This window comes from Camarhynchus parvulus, chromosome 12 (assembly GCF_901933205.1).
Source record: "Camarhynchus parvulus chromosome 12, STF_HiC, whole genome shotgun sequence".
In the NCBI taxonomy this organism is placed as follows: domain Eukaryota; kingdom Metazoa; phylum Chordata; class Aves; order Passeriformes; family Thraupidae; genus Camarhynchus; species Camarhynchus parvulus.
In genome coordinates, this window is record NC_044582.1 from 1945663 (window position 1) to 1960306 (window position 14644).

At 43.1% G+C, this 14644-nt stretch overlaps 1 protein-coding gene across 1 annotated transcript in view; it reads right to left on the reverse strand.

Moving 5' to 3' along the window:
- Positions 1–7480: 7480 nt before the first annotated feature.
- The window catches only part of ATG7 (autophagy related 7), a 90994-nt gene continuing 83830 nt past the window's right edge, over positions 7481–14644 (reverse strand). The window contains exon 19 of the mRNA XM_030956818.1: positions 7481–9804. Coding sequence (XP_030812678.1) covers positions 9772–9804 — 33 coding nt within the window. The 3' untranslated portion in view covers positions 7481–9771. The remainder of the gene's footprint in view (positions 9805–14644) is intronic.

Sequence of the window (14644 nt, forward strand, 5' to 3'; positions counted from 1 at the left end):
TGCCTTGCAAATCAGGGCTAAAATAACCTGGCTTAAGTTTGTGGTGTTGCTAAACTCGACTGAGTTCATAGTGCAGAATTTACAGCTCAGTCATCCCAACTACTGCCCAAGGAAAAATCACAAATGGGGCCTAAATGCATGCAGGAGACATGCAACAGCAAATGTTTTAATTAGAGGAAAATTGCCTTTTTGCAGGCAAATAGTGGTGATGTTATCCCACTCACACCACCTGCATCTCTGTGTCCCCAGCTTGGTGCCAGAAATGAGGAATCACTGGGGTGTAGCAATGGGATCTATCCACTGGGCGGGACCTGAGGGAGAGCTTTTCCTTAAAAGTAATTTATAAGGTCTTTTAGGAAATAAAGGACCCAAGGGAAATGCAACAGCAACTTCAGGAAGGTGAGATGAATTAAAAAAAAAACAAACAAACAAACAACAAAAAAAGTAGAGTGAGATGCAGAAGAGATACAGAACTTTTCTTAAAGGTCCTTTGTGCTGTTCACAAGTGGAATGCATTGTGGAAGATTGTTTACCTGAAGGGAATTAGATAATAATAATTAGATTATTAAATTAGATTAGAATGATTAGATTAATAATTAATTCTGGTGTGAGTGTTTTGATTCACTGGCCAATTAAATCCAGGTGTGTGTGTGTGTCAGGACTGTGGGCTGACTGTCACAAAATTCTGTGCACTGGAGTGCCTGGCAGATTCAGTGTAGATGTAATATAATGTAATATAATATAGAATAATATAGTGTAATGAAGTAATTAATGATCCTTCTGATAAGATGGAGTCCTCCTCATCATTCCTCCCTCCCCGACACTGGGCAAAAATATCACCAATACTCCTGCTGCAGTGACAGTACAGTGACAGTGACACAGTGACACAGTGACACAGTGACAGTGACAGTGACACAATGACATGGCACAATGACAGTGGCAGTGACAGTGACAGTGACAGTGACAGTGACACAGTGACACAGTGACACAGTGACACAGTGACAGTGACAGTGACACAATGACAGTGGCACAATGACAGTGGCACAATGACAGTACAGTGACACAGTGACAGTGACAGTGACACAGTGACACAGTGACAGTGACAGTGACAGTGACAGTGGCAGTGACACAGTGACAGTGACACAGTGAAAGTGACAGTGACACAGTGACAGTGACACAGTGACACAGTGACAGTGACAGTGACAATGGCAGTGACAGTGACAGTGACACAGTGACAGTGACAGTGACACAGTGACCGTGGCACAGTGGCAGTGACACAGTGACAGTGACAATGACAGTGTCACAGTGGCAGTGACAGTGACAGTGACACAGTGACAGTGGCACAGTGACAGTGACAGTGACACAGTGACAGTGACGGTGACACAGTGACATACAGTGACATTGGCAGTGACAGTGACAGTGACACAGTGACAGTGGCAGTGACAGTGGCACAGTGACAGTGACACAGTGACACAGTGACACAGTGACAGTGACACAGTGACACAGTGACACAGTGACAGTGGCAGTGACAGTGACAGCGGCACAGTGACAGTGACAGTGACACAGTGACACAGTGATAGTGGCACAGTGACAGTGACACAGTGACACAGTGACAGTGGCACAGTGACAGTGACACAGTGACAGTGACAGTGACAGTGACCTGGTGGCCAAGGGCTGCTGGCCGGGCAGCCAAAGCTGCGCAGTTCTGTGCCCCCAGCCCCTCCTGCTGCCCCCCTGCCCGGGGACACGTGCGGTGCCCCGGAGCTGCTCCGAGCCAGCCCAGCGGCCCCGGAGCTGCGCTGGGGCCGCAGTGCTCCCCGCAGGGACAGGGCTGGCAGCGCCACCTCCCTGCCCAGAGGGGCACAGGAGTGCAGAGACACCTTTTAAAGACACCTCCTGTTTGCATTGCCTCCAAAGTAACTCTGGAAAACCATGCTCAGACCGTTCCCTCCCCTCACCTGCTCCCTTCTCCAGACCAGGAGGACATGAAGCCCAATTTTCAGCAGCAGAACCTCTACAAAGGCCTGAGTGCGAAGATTTCATTCAGAAACAGCTGGTGGACAAATGTGGATCTCCCATTTGAAGTCACACGGGCAGTTCCAGCAGCTCAAAAGGCTCAAATGTGGATCCTGGGAATGGCAGGGCAGCCCCAAGGAATGAAACCCCCTGAGACAAAACCCCTCAGAGCAGAGCTGGGAGTGATAAAAGCACAGGCAGAGCCCGGGGTAGGAGGGCAGCAGTTCCAGGGGGATGCTGCTGATGTCATGGCATTCAAACGTGGCCTGACTCACAGGTTCCTGAGGAAGTGGCAACACCTACGGAATTGCTGGAGAAAAGTCAGCCTTGGAAGCACCAAATGAAAATAAAAACACTCCCAGACAAAGCAAAAACCTCAAGGAAAATCGTGCCTGCTTTGGAGAATCCCTCCCTGCTAATGTGGGGGAAGTCTGGGAATGGAGAGGGACTGGGAATGGAGATGAACTGGGGATGGAGATGGACTGGGTATGGAGATGGACTGGGAATGGAGATGAACTGGGAATGGAAATGAACTGGGGATGGAGATGGACTGGGAATAGAGATGGACTGGGAATGAAGGTGGGAATGGAAATGAACTGGGAATGGAGATGAACTGGGAATGGAGATGAACTGGGAATGGAAATGAACTGGGAATGAAGGTGGGAATGGAAATGAACTGGGAATGGAGATGGACTGGGAATGGATATGAACTGTACATTCCAGTACTTTATTCACAGAAAGAATAACAAAGGACTGGAATGCTCTTCCCAGGGAGGTGGTAGAATCACCATCTCTGGATGTGTTTAAGAAAAGAGTGGCCATGGCACTTGGTGCTGTAGTTGAGGTGTCAGGGCACAGGTTGGACTCGATGATCTTAGAGGTCTCTTCCAACACCATCATTCTGTGATTCTGTGATTCTGTGAACTGGGAATGGAGATGAAGGTGGGAATGGAGATGAAGGTGGGAGTCACTGAGAGCCCCCCTGCAGGGAGCCTGCAGCACTGGGGGTGTGGGGAGAGAAGAAAAGGGAAAAGAAAGAAAAAGAGGAAAGACAGGACACCAAAACCCATCAAACCCCAGAGTTCAATTGCTCTCAGAGCACAGACATGGAAGCTTCCCTCCTTCCCTGCTTCCTTTTCAGTAAGGAAACAATCCCAGCAGCTCTGCTCCAGGTACTGAGAAGCAAAACCATTCCAGCAAGGAGCCTCCAGCCTGCACCTCACTTGCCTTGAGCCTGCAGGATGCACCAGTGCAGCTCCTGAGAGATGAGTCAAGACCCTCAAAAGACCATGAAAACCATTAGACCACAATAGAAATGAAGGCAGAAGCCTTCAGCTGTCCAGTTTAGCGTCTGCCCTGTCCTGGTTCCCCAGCGCAGAGCAGGATTTCACTGACAAACCCAACAATGAATCATCCTGCTGGGACCTTGCACAAGTCCAGATCCCAGTGCCAAGGCTGGAGTTCCACACGAGCCTGAGTTTTTGCATGCTCAGACTACTGAAGCAGCAAGCCACAGCCAAGGAATGCAAGAACAGAAAGGAACTGGATGGGAGAGGAGGGAAATTACAAGGAATCATTTTTGAAAACTCTTTTTTGATTTGGAGCAGCACAGCACTGCACAGCTGCTCCTGTTCTTTCCTGTTAGCTCACTACAATATTTTGTTAAGAAGAAATTTGACATTTTTTTGCATTGAAAATGAAAGGCACGTGTGCATGTGACCTTCACTGCAGAGACAAAGCCCATTGTGCTTCCTATCAGCGTCCCACACAAACATCCAGGCAGGAGCAGGAGGAAACAGGCATTTAGGGAGATGGATGGCAGGACTGGTGCTCCCTGCCAGCCAGGAAACACAGCCCAGGCTGTTTTTAGAAAAAAGAATTGTTCTTTTCTCCCTAAGCCCAAGGACTTCCAGTGGCAAGGGAGTCTGGCTTGATTCAGCAGAAGGAACCTGTGCTGGTTAAATTCTGACAAATAACTGGTGAGTTCTGAAAATCTCTCCTAAATAATCCCACTGAGAAAGTGCTAAATTGAATCACAACAGGCTGATAATGTAATGAGTGAGGCTGCAATTAGAGCTTTTAACTTAAATGCAGTTGGAGCAGTCACCTGCACCCTCATCCTGGGCTGGGAAACGAGGGGAGAAAAGTGCTGCCCTAAGCCATGGAATAGCTGAAGGTGCCTAAAGCACTGCCACCCCAGCTTAGAGCTGCTCATTCTTCTGGGAGGAGCTCCAGCCTGGCTAAAAGAATCCCCAAGTGGCTCATGCAGGGATTCCTTTCCAAGCTGGGCTGGTGGGAGCATGAGCATTGCTGGGTGGCAATGGAGGAAAAGGGGAGCAGGAGCCACAGCCTGGTTACTGAGCCCTCAACATGGCAACAAAACAACAGTTCTGAGCCAGAATAACTGAGAACAAAGCTCAGAGAGGTTATTGACAAATTAGCAATAAAAGTAAAATGAGAGGAAAAAACCTCAATAAACTGTTAGGGTATTTTTACTTCCAAACCTGCTGAGTGCTGCACAGGTAAGAAAATGAACTTTCCACAAATGATTATATTGGAAAGCTGAAGAGGCAGCAGAGAGGGCAGGTCAGATGAATTTCAAACCTAAAGCATGGCCTGAGTGGTGTTTCTGGGCTCTGGAGAAGGCCAGGAGAGCTGGAAATGGGGCAGGGTTTCCGTGGGTTAGGGATTTACAGCCTGGCACAGTCCAAAGTCCTCCCAGTGTAGTATTTCTGCCTGTTCAAACAGTTAATCCAGGTGCTCTGCAAGGGCAAAGGTGCACAACAGCCTCTGGAAAAGGAAAGTTTCATTCTGGCAGCATGTGCACGAGCACGTCAGCTGTACTGAAAGTGAAATAAAAGAAAAAAAGGAATTAATGAAGCCAAATGGTGACAGGCTGGAGACATCTTCCAGACTCTGCTTCTTATGAAGTCAGCTAAAATTTCCCATGTTGCAAATTCTTCTTTAATGGCTCTCTTTGGAGTATAAATGCTCACTTGTTTCTGAGGAAAGCCTTGCATTGTTATTTCAAGAAGAAATCCAGAATCTGGCAGTAAAGTCCCACCACGGAGCCGCTCCTGCTCTCCCTGCCTGTGTGCACCCTGAATGCAAAGTCCCAGAGCAGCAATGCCTGAGCCAGGGACACCAGAGTGGCCTGGAGCACGGGGAGGGAGCAGACAGGCTGGGGCTGTGCCAGCTTGAAATGGATTTTCTTCTGCAGGAATGTGACAATCCTTCCTATTCTCACAAGAATTGAGAGCTGGGACTCACCTGGAACTCTTTAAAATTTGGTGCTTCTTTGAAGAGGAGCTACATAAAAATAAACTCATGGGTTGTGTGACAGGCAGAGTGTCCTTGAGCAGTGACCTCAGCCATCCCTGGCCCCAGTGAAAATGCTGCACAGCAAAGTCTGCTCCCAAAATCCATCTCAGGATCTCACTGCTTTTATGGTGGGGCTGGAAAAGGGGAATAAACTCAAAGGGAAATTGGGAGCTGGGTGAGTTCTTTGTGGCCCAGCAGAGGCACGGAGCAGTGCAGAGCTGGAAGGGCTGCAGGAACCCTTGGCCTTGGTGATCCAAGGGTCTGTTCCAACCAAATGTGTCTCTGGCTCCATCACCAACCCCAGTCAGGCAAGCTAACAGAGATTCAGGAGGAACTGCTTCACTAAGAGGGAGAAACAAGAGTTTGCAAATGGTTCCACAGAGCAAAGCTCAGAAATAAAACCCATCTCAGTGAGTTTCCTAAAGAAGAGCACAAGTGAAAAACTGAAATAAAGGGATTATGGATGGCTGAGTCACTCTGTTTTGCAAATACTTCTGTTTTGCATCTGTTTAAGGTGAGCAGCCAGAATTTATACAAAGAAACCAGATTAGAGCCATATAATCTAAAGGGTTGGGAAGGACCTCGAAGATGATCCAGTGCCACCCCTTGCCATGGGCAGGGACGTGCAGAAAGTGGGATGAGAATATCCAAGATGACAAAATGGGAATTTCAGTTTACCTCACTGGGCTTCTCTGAGGACACAGGGAAGGGAAGAAGTTTTTCCAAGCTCAAACTCCATGTTTAAGGCCTGGAACAGTCACTGCAATTTGTGCCAAAACGCCTCCAGTGCTGCTGCCTTCTACTGAGGCAGAATGTGCTTGGTTCTTGGGAATGGAGCTCCTGTGGGTCCTTCTCAACCAACCTGTCTGGGCCACCACGGACCTTCCACCCCGGATCTCAGTGGGATTTGCAAATATTGGGCAAATATCCCAGAGCTGAAGGCTCCAGCCTCACAGTGGCCACTCTGGGAAGGGCTCTGGCCGCGGCTGTGGTGGCACCAGGACAGTCCCAGGTGTCCAGGAGGGAAATCCATCCCCAAGGGAACTGCCCCAGAATCTCACACTCCTCCCTCCGATGGATGTGGTTCCCAAATTCTTAACCCCAGGCAGCAGAACACACTGCAGGGGTGATGGAGCAGCAAAATCCCAGCTGGCACAAGTGGGAAATCACAACAGGAGCTGTCATTCATTCCATCAGTTTCTTTAATGCTCAAGTACAAAAGTGGTGTCAGAGCTCTCCACTGAGACCCAACTGAACAGAATTAATGTCCCCAGACGAGGCCTGGGGGTGTCACAGCTACAGGCTGCCACAAATTGCCAGTAAATTCCTATTGGATAATTAGGAATGTGAGCAGGATCCTCTGAGGCCGCTCATTCCCTCTTCCCAACAGGTTTGGTCCACACCTGGAAAGCCCTGGCTGGGCTCTCCACTGGGAGTTCAGGTTCTTCACTGTTTATTGTTTATATTTACTCTTTAAAAGGAGTCATCAACAGCATTTTATGAACTGTTGACTGGCACCAATGGAGAAAACTCAGTATTTCACTGATTTTCTGTGAAGTATTTCACAGTATCTCACTGGTGCCATGGTGGAGCACAAATAACATTAAAATCCAGCTCGTCCATGAGGAAAGGGGAAGTTCAGCTTGTCCCAGTAAACAGCAAGCACTGGAGTGGGCTCTGTGCAGAAATCCTGCAGTCAGTGATTAAAAGGCAGCAAATAAATGTGTTTATCTGCTATTAGTATTTGAATGTACATTCACTCATGCACTGGGATGGATTCTCACTCAGTAAATGCCCAGAAAATCAGTAAAAGCAGCGATTTACAACAGCCTGCTTTGGAGAATCCATCCCTGCTTCAGGAAATGCAGATGGACTGGGAATGAACTGGGAATGGAGACGGACTGGGAATGGAGAGGAAATTTCAGGAAAGGAAAGGAAATTTCAAGGAAAGGAAAGTCCAAGGAAAGGAAATTTCAGGAAATTTCAGGAAAGGAAATTTCAGGAAAGGAAAGGAAATTTCAGGAAAGGAAAGGAAAGGAAATTTCAGGAAATTTCAGGAAAGGAAATTTCAGGAAAGGAAAGGAAATTTCAGGAAAGGAAATTTCAAGAAAGGAAAGGAAAGGAAAGGAAAGGAAAGGAAAGGAAAGGAAAGGAAAGGAAAGGAAAGGAAAGGAAAGGAAAGGAAAGGAAAGGAAAGGAAAGGAAAGGAAAGGAAAGGAAAGGAAAGGAAAGGAAAGGAAAGGAAAGGAAAGGAAAGGAAAGGACACCAAAACCCATCAAACCCTGGAGTTCAAATGCTACAAGAGCACAGACAGAAACTTTCCTGCTTCTTTTCCAGTGAGGAAACAATCCCAGCAGCTCTGCTGGAACCAGAACAATTCTGGGCCACGAGGAGAACAAAACCAACATTTTAGTGAGACAAGGGCAGTCGTTCCAAGGCAGAGTGAGGAGTTTCTGCACAGGAGGGGAGCCCATGGGCAGGCCAGAGGCCAGGCTGGCAGGGGCAGAGGGAAGGACACCTGGCACTGACCCTGAGCCCTGCCTGCTCCTGCAGACGCCTCCCAGGCTGAGCTGCAGGCACTCCAAACAATCATTAATGTTTACCAGGCTCCGAAAGATGTGCAGCTTTCAAGTCTCAGATAACCCCAAAGTGCAGAGCCATTTACACTCCACGCTCAGCAGCTCCCAAAGATAAAAAAAGCAGATTATTCCCTTGAAACTCTCCTGGCACCAGCTCGTGGCTCCAGCTGGACTATGGCATGGCTGAAACCATGGCTGCAATGCCGTGGTGTATTGAACTGCTTTAAAAATGCACATTTCAGGGCTTCAGTCTCAGTCTTCAGTGCCTGACCACCAAGAGATGACTTGCTCTGATTACCAGCAATATTTCCAAAATATCTTGCATTCATATATATTTTTATATTCTCACTTTTATATTTCACTTACCTAAAACAGACATTCCCCTAGGTAAGCAATCATGTAAATATAATGATTATGATAATAAATAAATAGAAATTATAGCTATTTTAGACAATAATGGCTATTTTAGACAATAATGGCTATTTTAGACACTTGGTGCAAATCTCAGCAGGTTTCAATAAACCTTATTTTCTGATCAGAAGATGGGAGTTGCATATTCTTGACCTGACTGAACTTGTTCTGATGAGAGAGAAGCTGGGAAATACTCTACCAAAAAAATCTTCACAGCTTATGTTAAGGAAGAACTAAAATAATTGGATTGACCAACTAATTTGGATAATATATCTGGGAAATAGAGGCTGCTTGGCAGATAAAGTGATTTGCATTTTTTCTAAGTGAGTTAACTCATAAACCTCACAATATAAAGCTATGAGAGGGATTTCAATTTCCTTCTAAAACCTATTCCAAGTTAAGATCAATAGATTCACTTTCAATTTTGCAGTAAAATGTGCTTTGAGATTTTAAAACTCCATTTTTCTCAAGCTGCTTTTTAAACTCAAGGATTCTCAAACTCCTGGTTTTGCTTATGAAGCCACTTGCAAAAATTCAACCAACCAAAAAGAAGAAGAGAATTGGTCTTTTTGAACACCTGCAGGGTTCTGCATGACCACACCCAAGAACAGCAAAGTCAGAGAACAAATTTCTCATTTCACTGAAGCATTTCCCCACAGCTTTTGACTGAACCAATGACCCACCACCTCCTAAAGTGATGTTTTACCATAGGACAGAGCCTTCTCTGAGCTTCAGGGGAGCCTAAGCATGATCTAAATGCATTTTGGTCTTTCCTGGGCAAAAATCAGCCAAAGCACTTTGTTTCCATAGCATGACAAGATGAGATCTTCACAGGGAATAACAACAACTCCATGGACACATCCAGAACAACCGCACCTGAAATTCATGTTTGCAAATAATTCCTGTGGTGGAGGCAGCAGGTTCAGCTCCTTCCCCACTCCTCCCCACCTTTAAACATTGAATTTAAGTCCCAAGAGCAGAAAATGCTCGATCTTCACAAATTCCAACTGAAGGAGCCCAAATCTGAGAGATGAAAAAAGCCATTCAGAAATGCTGCTTGGACATGGCCACTGAGAAGCAAAATAAAACCTGGCCCAAACAAACCAGCCAAAGTTACTTAAGCAGCATGTTTTATATGCAAGCCATATTTAGAAGCTTAAAAAAAAAAAAAAAGAAAAAAAAAAAAAAAAAAAAAAAAAAAGAGACCAGGTTTAAACACAAGCCCATTGCTGCAGTTATTTACACAATAAAAATGAAAACATGGTGAGTTCTGTCCATAAGGGAAGAACTGCTTTTTCAGGGGAGTTATTCGTGGCAGAACGTGGGTTCTGTTTGTTTGTCTTTCCAGCAGCCAGGAGGGGTAAGCAATCATTAACTCCTCCAAGCAGAGATAAAAGGCAGGGCTGCACTGCAGAGCATCCTCCTCCTCCTCAGCACCTGATTTCAAACTGTTTCATCATCACTCATGTCCCAGATCTGCAACAAAATAAAAAAAAAGGAGTTTTAGCTTGTGCACTTGAAATATGCTCTTCAAACACTCCGAAAAATTCACATTGCTGTTTAAAAGCAACAATAAATAGAATTTTATGAACTGCTGACTAGCACCAATGGAGCATTACAGAAAATTCAGTATTTTTCTCTTCTGTTAACAACCCCACAGCAACAATTATTTGTCATCTTGGGGGTATTTTTAACATCTACTTTTCAACGTTTGTCCCTTTGGTTATTTGGTATTATTATCATTTACAGAAAAGAAATCAATTTGGTTATTTGCTATTAATTGTCACTTACAGATAATAAATAAATCAATGTGGCTATTTGCTATTTATTATCATTTATAGTAAGGTGGTTTTTTTGTAATCTTGGGGGGTATTTTTAACATCTACTTTCCAGCATTTCTCATTTTGATTATTTGGTATTTATTACCACTTACAGATAAATAAATGTGGCTATTTGCTATTTATTATCATTTAGAGTAAGGGTTTTTTTGTAATCTTGGGGGTATTTTTTACATATACTTTTCAGCATTTGTCACTCTGGTTATTTGGTATTTATTATCATTTACAGAAAAGAAATCAATTTGGTTATTTACTATTTATTGTCATTTACAGATAATAAATCAATGTGGCTATTTGCTATTTATTATCATTTGCAGATAATAAATCAATGTGGCTATTTGCTATTTATTATCATTTTGGCATTGGCACACACTTCATGTGAGTAATCACTTCTAATAAACAGCTTATTTTACTAAACACTGCAGAGAAATTCTAGACATTCATGAAGAATTAACTGGTCATTTTCCACCTAGATATTACATCTCATAAACAGCATCTGAAGGACAAGAAGTTATGTGGAAATTTGTACCTTTCTACTGCTTAAAAAGGAATTAAACTACACCTTTTTTTTCTGCTGTATAACATCATTGTACTTTTACTTTCTGACTTTCCCTTGGCCAGTAAATTGTTCTAGAGTGGGGAAAAATGAACATTTTCCCAGAATATCCAGGTGTCCTGTGAACACACTGAGGTGCAGTGGTGGAAATTCCCACCAGGGATTTGCAGAGCTCTCTGGGGGGAGAAAATATTCTCATTAAATCCTCCAAGCTTTTCCTTGCTGAGCAACAGGGATACTCCTAAAATACCTTTTCTGATATTTCAGAGGTTTAGCTCATGGCAAAGCCCCTCTTTGCACCTGGCAGGGTTTAAACTCAGGATTAACATGGCTACTGAGCCTTGAGCTGGATTTAATGCCAACAACAGCAAGTTTATAAAACTGCATCTGTGGCTGGGAGCGTTTCAAACTTGCCTAAATGATGTGCAACACTTGTGGAGTGCTGCAGATGACACATGACAAGTGGTTTGGAGCAGAAGCACAAAAAAGCCATTTTTCCAGAGCACACAGCCCCCAGAAATCCCTGAGCAAAGGAGCAGCAGCGTTTCTGCGTCCCAGGGGAAATAAAACTCAGCAACTCTGCTCCAAAACACAGCTTGTGTGCTGGCATCCAGTGGCCAGCTGAGTTATTCTCTCATTTTCCATCCTGGCCACTCAAATCCATCCAGCCTCTCTGGCAGCAGAGCATGAGCACTCTTTGGGCTGTAAATCCTTCAGGGCACAAAGCAGGGATTTACATGCACCCAGTGCCTGGACAATGGGGCACTGTTCTCACTGCAGTGGGCAGACAAATAAAAAATACAAATAACCCCTTTTCTACACAGGCAACAATGCCTATTGACCTATAGCTTTAATAAACCCTCAGAGGCAAAAGAAAATGGACTACTTCTGGAATTTAAAAACGTTCTGAAAAAAGCTCTTCCAATCCAACCCAGGGAAAGAAATAAAATCAAACATTTCTCTGCTGTGGAAAAGGAAAACTCTGAATGGCAAGGTTTTCTCTGTTCCTAGAAGAGGCACAAGATGGTGGTGCAAATCCTTATGGAAAATGCTGAGGAGCAGTTTGTTTACGAAAGGAAAAAAAAGAGTTTTCATCCTGCCCTAGATGAGCAGCTCGGAGCCTGCCAAGGCAAACACAAATGTCCAGCTCGCCAGTCAGGGTCAAGGATGTGGAAAATAAATACAAAAAACCAAACCTTTAAATAGAGTTGAGGGTATGATTCAAGGCAGAGAAAAGCAGAAATCCCAAGCTCAGACAGTGCCCTTAGCCCAGAGCCTGAAAACAAAGCAGGACTGACAAGGAAACTCTCTCCTATCCAAAGCTCAGCTCTCTTCTAGGAGGCTCTGAACAAAAAGGAGGCTCTGAACAAAAAATATTCACAAAAACACTGAAAATGAAGTTCCCAGGTATTTAACCAACACTCAAACATCCTGGGTTGAGGAGGATGATTTTTAAATGTTTGAAAGTGTTTTCCTTCCAGGAGAAGAGAGTTTTATAAACCAGTTTACATCAGATGCAACCTCAGAACCATTAAACCATAGAATGGCTTGGGTTAAAGGGACTTAAAGCTGATTTTATTCCATGGGCAGGGACACCTTTCACTGTCCCAAATTGCTGCAACCCAAATCCAACCTGGCCTTGGACACTCCCAAAATTCCAGCACAGCATTTTCTATGATTTAGAAACAATCAGGATTGTTAATGGAAAGAAAACGCATGCAATTAAATTAATTTCTATTTAATTAATTAAATAGAAATATAAATAATATACATAATACATAATATATAATATATTATATATTATATATAAAATACATAATATATATAGTATATATAATATATAATATATATTATATATATAATAATATATATAATATATAATATATAATATATAATATATAATATATAATATATAATATATAATATATATAGTATATAGTATATAGTATATACTATATACTATATACTATATACTATATACTATGTACTACATATATTATATAATATATATTATATATACAATATATACAATAATATAAACAAATATAATATAATATAATATAATATAATATAATATAATATAATATAATATAATATAATATAATATAATATAATATAATATAATATAATATAATAATATATATTTATGTATAATATATGAATATAAATGTGAAATATATTTAAAGTATAAATATATGTAATGAATTCAATAAAGTCAATTTAATTTATATTTCATATAAATTAAATATATCTAACAAATAGATATAGAGATATCTATTTGTTAAGATATCTCTACCTTTTTCTTTCTAAACCTAAAAAGGTTTGGAGAGAACAAGGTAGAGATATCTTAACAAAGTACACGCAGAGGGAAGAGGAAAACCCAAAACAAAAGAGAAAAGTTCAATGCAGAAGTTAACAATTGCAAATTGACTTCAAGAAAAACAAACTCCATGGGACTGGGCAAAGGAAATGGTGTGAAATACTGACAGCTGAATCATCACAGGCTCCTCACTGAGAGCAATAGGTGTTTTCAAAAATGATGTGTACACTTTAATAGATGATGACTGTGCAAACTCTGGGGATGACATCAAAAGAGTGAACCTTTTAAGAGAGGAAATAAAATACAGACAGCCAAGAAAGACATTGTGTGAAATGACTGTCAAAAGAGTCTGGTTTGGATTCAAATGGGGTGAATTTGGATTCTTTTCACATCTCCTCTGTCCTGCAGCACACCTGGGTGAGGCAAACCCAAACTCAGCTCCAGAGCCACCATTCCCACTGATTTTCCACAGCTCCAGACTGCACTTTCAATAAATCCAATGGGACTGGGACTCTTGCATGTCCTCCTTAGCACAGGAACGCCTGCAAACTGAATTTCCACAACAACAGCTCCAGAACTGGTGCTCACCCAGCCAGGCTTTGCATCTTCCAATTAACATCTGTGATTCAACCAGATAATGATTGTTTATCTTCTGAATAAACTTGCAAGAATGGAAATGGACCTTGAGGGGATTCTGAGAAGTTTCTTGCCTCCCAAGCGCCAACCAAGCAAGCAAAGCCCCACATGTGCTGCTTTCTACACACAAATGAGGTTAATTTGCAGACACATGGAGCAAAACATGCTGCTCGGGAGGACCTGGAGGAGATTTTTTTATGCAAACCACGGGGTTTGCTGTGTTATGAATGCTTCACATATGGTGGGGAGTAAGGAGTAAAGTTCTAAAGGCTGAAAACGAAATGTGCCATCAATCAAAGAGCACAGCTGAGGCTCACATGAGGCTTCACTGAGCAACCATCAAACCTCACTCTGTGATTTAGAAACGAGCAGGATTTTTAAAGGAAAGAGAACACATTCAAGCAACTTGTTGCTGCTTTACAGCAATAAAATGTGAGTTTTTTGATAGATAGGAGGTAAATCATGTTCTAGCTCTGTTCTTTACCACACAGAGGATACACCAGGGTTCTGGCAGCCTAAATCACTTTGCAGTGAGGATATCTGGCACAGGTGGATCCTTGCTGGAGTGCATTGTGCAGCTGCAGGCAGCCAGAGAAGCCATCAAATGGGAAAATAACCAAGCCTGGCTGGGTGAGCAGCAGCTTTGGAGCTGTGGTTGTGGAAGTTCAGATTGCAGGTACCAGGTGTTCTGTGCTAGGGAGGAAATGCAAGACTCAGTTCCACTGGATTTATTGAAAGTGCAGTCTGGAAACTCAATCAATCTGTGGGAATTGGGGGCCTTCCCCTCCTCATTCTTCCTAGTATTTATTACTCTATATATTCCTGTTATTTATTATTTATTTATTTATTTGTGTGGACATGTGGCTGAATGTGCTGAGGTGCCTTGGCAGGCTGAACCACCCCTGTGGGACCTCAGGAACAGCACCAAAAACCAAACTGCACCCTGAAATTCATGAAATCCCTGCA